This window comes from Thamnophis elegans, chromosome 7 (assembly GCF_009769535.1).
Source record: "Thamnophis elegans isolate rThaEle1 chromosome 7, rThaEle1.pri, whole genome shotgun sequence".
Classification (NCBI taxonomy): domain Eukaryota; kingdom Metazoa; phylum Chordata; class Lepidosauria; order Squamata; family Colubridae; genus Thamnophis; species Thamnophis elegans.
This window is the reverse complement of record NC_045547.1, coordinates 77,933,286-77,940,447: the sequence shown is the minus strand read 5'-3', so window position 1 is coordinate 77,940,447 and position 7,162 is coordinate 77,933,286. Positions and strand designations below refer to the sequence as shown.

General features: G+C 45.6%; 1 protein-coding gene across 1 annotated transcript in view; it reads right to left on the bottom strand.

The window, feature by feature from the left end:
• Nucleotides 1-4,016: 4,016 nt before the first annotated feature.
• FAM185A (family with sequence similarity 185 member A) overlaps nucleotides 4,017-7,162 on the bottom strand; it is a 56,820-nt gene continuing 53,674 nt past the window's right edge. Inside the window, 1 exon segment of the mRNA XM_032221691.1 lies at nucleotides 4,017-4,226. Coding sequence (XP_032077582.1) covers nucleotides 4,129-4,226 — 98 coding nt within the window. The 3' untranslated portion in view covers nucleotides 4,017-4,128.

Genomic DNA, 7,162 nt, shown 5'->3' with positions numbered 1-7,162 from the left:
CCTCCTGTAACTTTCTGCATTGAGTTTGACGCCCCTTCCCTAATCTAAACAAAAGTTCTGTGAAGAGAGGGGAAAGAGCCACTCTTTATCTCAGGAGTTAGCACAAGGCATATCTTGAAACTGGTAGGACGATTCCCAGTCAGCCAGAAGAGCTTCAATTATGAGACAGAGATCGAATTTGAAAAACAGATAAGTATTCATGTTCTCTATAAGCAGGGAAAGCGTCTTGTTTGCAAGATCCACGCGTACTATGAAGAGTTAGCTTAAGGCATTTGTTGAAACTGGTAGGAGAATATCCATTCAGCCAGAAAGCTTCAGTTATGAGCCGCGGTGGCGCAGTGGTTAGAGTGCAGTACTGCAGGCTACTTCTGATGACTGCCGGCTGCCTGCAATTTGGCAGTTCAATCTTACCAGGCTGAAGGTTGACTCAGCCAATTTGCTGACTCTGTAAACCGCTTAGAGAGGGCTGTAAAGCACTGCAAAGCGGTATATAAGTCTAAGTGCTCTTCCTATATCGAGACAGAGATCGAATTGAAAAACAGAGATGCATTCTTGTAGATTAAATACTCCCTAAAATCAAGGATTTCCTATTCCACAATGTTGACTTTTGAAAATCATTTACCAACAGCTTTTAATTCTGGGTAATGTTTTGCTTGGTTGACAGGTCAACGACGCAGGGATTCAGTTAATAGCTTCAGGGTGCAATTTCCTGCATTATGGATATTTCAGGTTGCAGAAATGTTACCGACAAAGCACTAAAATACTTGGCGAAAGGTTGCTTGCAGCTCCGAACACTTAAGATGTTGTACTGCGTAGCTATTACCCGGTAAGAGGTTCTCCGAGACAAATGTATAGATTCCCTAAACAAACAAAAACATCCTTTTAGATTAGGGGTGAAATCCGCAGGTTCTGACAGGTTCTGGAGAATCGGTAGCGGAAATGTTGAGTAGTTCGGAGAACTGGCAAATGCCACCTCTGGCTGGCACCAGAGTGGGGTGGGAGTGGAGTTTTTGCAATCCTTCCTCTGCCATGCTCACCAAGCCAACCTACCAAGCACACCATGCCCACCAACATTAATACAATAGCAGAGTTGGAAGGGGAGGTCTTCTAGTCCAACCCTCTGCCTAGGCAGGAAAACCTACACCATTTCAGACAAATGGCTATCCAACATCTTCTTAAAGACTTCCAATGTTGGGGCATTCACAACTTCTGGAGGCAAGCTGTTCCACTGATTAATTGTTCTCACTGTCAGGAAATTTCTCCTCAGTTCTCCTCAGTTGCTTCTCTCGATTAGTTTCCACCCATTGCTTCTTGTTCTACCCTCAGGTGCTTTGGAGAATAGGTGGAGAATAGTTTGACTCCCTCTTCTTTGGGGCAGTCCCTGAGATATTGGAACAATGCTATCATGTCTCCCCTAGTCCTTTTCATCAAACTAGACATACCCAGTTCCTGCAACCGTTCCTCATATGTTTTAGCCTCCAGTCCCCTAATCATCTTCGTTGCTCTTCTCTGCACTTTCTAGTCTCCACATCATGATCACGCGTCGTATCGCCGCGACATCAGCCCCCTAGACCAAAATGGACGCAGTGTTCCAAGTGTGGCCTTACCAAGGCATTATAAAGTGGCATTAACACTTCACGTGATCTTGATTCTATCCCTCTGTTTATGCAGCCTAGAACTGTGTTGGCTTTTTTGGCAGCTGCTGCACACGGCTGGCCATTGCAACATCCCCAGGGTCACGTGATCAAAATTCACACAGTTGGCAACTGGGATGTACTTATGACAGTTGCAGGTCGACTGATCCCATTTTGTGACCTTTTGACCAGCAAAGTCAATGGGGAACCCAGGTTCACTTCGCAACTGTTGCTACTGACGTAACAACTGCAGCGATTCACTTAACAAGTGGGTCAGAAAGGCTGCAAACGGGGCAAAGTTCACTTAATAACGGTTGCTTAGCAACGAAATGTTGGGCTCAATTATGGCTGTTGTCGAGGGCTACTTGTGATTAACAACCCGGCGAGATCCATATTCGAGAGCAGTGATGGCTAACCTTTTTTGGCTGGGTGCCGAAAGCGTGCATACGCATGCAATAGCGTGCACGCATGCCCATACCCATAATTCAATCCCCCCTGCACAACCCCCGTGCATGCACACATGACCCATCCGCTGCTCTCCCCATACTTGCGTGCACAACCCTCCCGCCCTCTTGAAGCCTGGGAAGGGAGAAAACAGCCTCCCCCGGTGGCCCTCCGAAGCTGAAACCATCCATTTCCGAACTTCCGGTAGGTCCATTTTTGCCTGCCTCAGACTTCAGAAGCTCTCCTGAAGCCTGGGGAGGGTGAAAACTGTTTTCCCCGGCTCTTCGAAGGCCCTTTATAGCAATAGCAATAGCAGTAGACTTATATACCGCTTCATAGGGCTTTCAGCCCTCTCTAAGCGGTTTACAGAGAGTCAGCATATTGCCCCCAACAATCTGGGTCCTCATTTTACCCACCTCGGAAGGATGGAAGGCTGAGCCAACCCTGAGCCGGTGAGATTGAACCGTGAACTGCTGATCTAGCAGTAGCCTGCAGCGCTGCATTTAACCACTGCGCCACCTCGGCTCTTTGAAGGCCAAAAATCAGCTGGCTGGCGTGCACATGTGCTCTGCAGTGACCTACAACAACAGCTCGCGCGCCCTCAGAGATAGCTCCGTGTGCCACCTGTGGCATCTCACGCATTTTTATTTCAGACTGGCTGTCTCAAATTACGCCCCGAGGCTCCAAATACGAATATAACGACGACGAACCGCCTCTAGGGTTCGGTTACGTAGTCAGTGGTGTGAATTGACCTCGCCCAAGAAACTGAAAAAACGTCGATACAGCACAATGGCGGCACCCGTGAGCATGGGAGGAGGAGTTCGGGGGGAAAAAGACTACGAACAAACCAAACATTCCCTGGTGGACGGTATAACGGAGCAAGTGGTGGAAGAAAGTTTGATCTCGCCGGGAAGTCTTGCCGAAGATCCTTGAAAGGTATCTGATGTTTAAAAGCCAACGATTCTTTTTGTACTTTTTTTTTTAAAAAAAGAAATTCTTTCCATTATTGGTAACAAAGTCCTGTCAAACAATATTCCTTTCTTTTGTTGTTGTTCTTTAAAACTCTGAAGGAAAAGTTATGGCTTTTTTCCTTTTTCTTTGGGGAAAACATGGGCAGCTGTTTTCTGCAGCCTTAGCTGAAGATGTGAAGTTGGTTGCTTTTACTGATGGGGTGGGGGAAGAATCGTAATATTTTATTGTGTCAGAATGTCTTACCTATATCCAAAGAATTGAGCCACAAGGGAGCAAAAGACATTTCCTAACAAATAATTGACACGCCGTATATACTCATTCTGAGATTCATAAAATCATAATTGAATTGAATTGAATTTATTATATTTCTATGCCGCCCTTTTCCCCGAAGGGGACTCAGGGCGGCTCACAACCCAAGTCAAGGGGGTGGGTACAAATAAGGAAAAAAGACGGACAAAACAATACCACAAATTTAAAACACACAACAACCATACCATTCGAGGGGGACAAAAGCTCATTAGCCCAGGCCTGTCGGAACAGCCAGGTTTTAAGGGCTTTGCGGAAGGCCTGGAGGGTGGTGAGGGTTCGAATCTCCACGGGAGCTCGTTCCAGAGGGCCGGAGCAGCCACAGAGAAGGCTCTCCTCCGGGTGGTCGCCAGTCGGCATTGGCCAGTGGATGGAATTCGGAGGAGGCCTAATCTGTGGGATCTAATCGGTCTATTGGAGGTAAGGTTGGAAGGGACCTTGGAGATCTTCTAGTCCAACCCCCGGCCCAAGGCAGGAAACCTTATTACTTATTACAGCCTGGACATATCTTTTCTTGAAGGCCTCCAGTGATGGTGCACCCAGAACTCCAGAAGGCATGTTGTACCCCTGATAAATTGTTTTCCTTATCAGGAATGTCTCCGTAGTTCCAGGTTGGATCTCTCTTTAATGAGCTTATCAAAAAGATGAACATTTCTCCAATTCAGAGAGCGACATTCACACTTTTATTATTAGGAAGTAGAATCTTAAGCGGTCACATTTCATTCTTCTGTCTATATTTATAAAGTAAGTATTGTTCAAGGAATCTTCAGCTTCAAAGATTGGAACCAGGTTTGACTTTGGGATGGACTGTGCCGTATTTTGTCTCCGCTTTAATACAATTTCCTTTTGCATCCTTTTGATCCATATGACCTGGAAAAGAATACTTAAGTTATTTTCACATATTAAAGGGTCTTTTATTGTTTTAATATAGAAGGCTGGAGGGACGCGGCGGCTCAGTGGCTAAGATGCTGAGCTTGTTGATCAGCAGATCGGCAGTTCAGCAGTTCGAATCCCTAGTGCCGCATAACCAAGTGAGCTCCCGTTACTTGTCCCAGCATCTGCCATCCTAGCAGTTCGAATCCCTAGGGCCGCATAATGAAGTGAGCTCCCGTTACTTGTCCCAGCATCTGCCAACCTAGCAGTTCGAATCCCTAGGGCCGCATAATGAAGTGAGCTCCCGTGACTTGTCCCAACTTCTGCCAACCTAGCAGTTCGAATCCCTAGGGCCGCATAATGAAGTGAGCTCCCGTGACTTGTCCCAGCTTCTGCCAACCTAGCAGTTCGAAAGCATGTAAAAATGCAAGTAGAAGAAAACTTTGGTGGGAAAGTAACAGCTTTCCGTGTGCCCTCAGCACTTAGTCATGCCAGCCACATGACCACGGAGACGTCTTCGGACAGCGCTGGCTCTTTGGCTTTGAAATGGAGATGAGCACTGTCCCCTAGAGTCAGGAACGACTAGCACATATGTGCGAGGGGACTTTTAACTTTACCTTTAAGGCACTCTAAGATGGTTAGAACGGTGTTGTAAAAATGTTGCCGATCAGCTTAGAAGGAGCCGTAACTTAGAAGGAGCAGTTGGTCCAGAATGCAGCCGCGCGAGCAATTTTGGTGTACCTATATACCCCATGTTACACCCATCCTCCGCGAGCTGCACTGGCTCCCTATTGGTCTCCGAACGCGCTTCAAGGTGCTAGTCGTTACTTTTAAAGCCCTACATGGTTTAGGACCTGGCTACCTGAGAGACTGCCTCCTGCCACATATCTCCCAATGACCAACTAGATCTCACAGGTTGGGCCTCCTCCGGGTGCCGTCGACCAGACAATGCCAGCTGGCGACTCCCCGGGGAGAGCTTTCTCTGTAGCTGCGCCGGCCCTGTGGAACGATCTACCCGTAGAGATCTGGACCCTTACCACTCTCCCGGCCTTCCAAAAAGCCACCAAGACCTGGCTGTTCCGGCAGGCCTGGGGCTGTTGATCAATCTCCAGCCCCCTACACTGAATGGATGATGTGCAATTTTAATTATGTACCTTTATTTTTTAAATTTTTAAATGTTTTTTTATCTGTCTGTAAGCCGCCCAGAGTCCCTAGGAAGTGGCCGGCATGCAAATTTTATTAAATCGGAAATTGGAAAATTGGTAACACCAGCAAGATGTAAATAGAGGATACAAATATTCTTCAACTTACGACCTCGATAGAGCCCAAAATTTATGTTGCTAAGCGAAACGTATCTGAAGTGAGTTTTCGCTCTATTTTATGACCTTTCCTGCCCTAATTTTAAGTGACTTGTTGCTGTTGTTAACTTAGTTAACATGGTTGTTAAGTGAGCCTTTGCTGATCAGAAGGTCATAAATGTGAGTTAGTGGCCAACGGTCTGAAGTTTTCATCCAGCAGCAGCAATGTGGCTGAAAAATCTTTTTTTTTAATTTTTATTTTTTCAATTTCATATTACATTCACAATTATCTCATAACTGTTATTAATAATATGTATTTATAACATTTTTCCCTACAGTTGACAATATACTTGAAGATTGCTTTCTTACCATCCCATAGATCCATCTTATCTTACAACGATCCTACTTCTTCTTCCCTCCCTCCCTCTTTCCTTCCCTCGTTTCTTCTCTCTCTACTCTCCCTCCTCCTTCCTCCTTCCTTCCTCCCTCCTCCCCCTTCCCTCCTTCTCTCCTTCCCTCCTTCCTTCCCTCCTTTCTTCTCTCCTTCTCTCCTTCCTTTCCCCTTTCCTTTCCTCCTCCTTCCCCCTTCTCTCCTTCCTTCCCTCCTTCCTTCCCTCCTTTCTTCTCTCCTTCTCCTCCTTCCTTCTTCCTTCCCTCCTTGCTTCCCTCCCTCCTTCCCTCCCTCCTTCCTACCCCCCTTTCTTCTCTTTCTTCTCTCTCTCCTCCTTCCTTCCTTCCTGTGGCTGAAAAATCTGTACACGTTCAAAAGAAAAAAAAGTCTTTCTGCTCCAGTAAATATTTTGCTTTGTCAATGGAAGAAGTATTCTTATTTTTATTTTATTTTCTTCAACCAGCAGACAGCAATTGATCTGGCCTGAGCTACTGCTGCATTCGCGATTGTAGTTCAACGCCCTGCATAATTTCCAAAATGTTTTGACGGTTGATAGTTCCCTGCAAACAAGAACCCAGCAAACTTGATCCAGTCACCCAATTGGATCTAAGCATTTAGATATTTTCTGGAGAGAAATTCAGCTGTTCCCATTTAGAAGTGAAGATTTGGGATATTTACTTCGACGGCAGCTGGAAGCTCTTAAATGCCTCTAAAAACCGCTTCCAGTTTATCCCGGTGGTGCAATGTCCCGTTTTTCATACCATAGACAAGTGGTCCTCGACTTATAACAGCTCATTTAGTGACAATTTGGCAATGAGAATGGAAAAAAAAGGTGACATTACCATTTTTCACTGTTGGCAGCAGCATCCTTTGGGGTCATACAATCACAATTCAGCTGCTTGGCAACTGACTCATATTTATGACGGTTTCAACGTCCCCAGGTCATCTGATTCCCCTTTTGTAGCCACCTAACAAACTAAATCAACAGGAAAGATTCCAGATTCACTTAACAACCATGTTACTATCTTAACAACTGCAGGGATTCGCTTAACAACTGAGGTAAAAAAGGTCGTAAAACGGGGGCAAAATTCACTTAAACACTCTCGCTCAGCAACAAAAATGTTGAGCTTAATTGTGGCTGTAAGTAGAGGACTATCTCTGGTAATCTACTACTTAGAGTAATGAATATACTGACAACTATTTACTACCTAAGTAGTAATCTACTACTTAGAGCAGCGATGGCA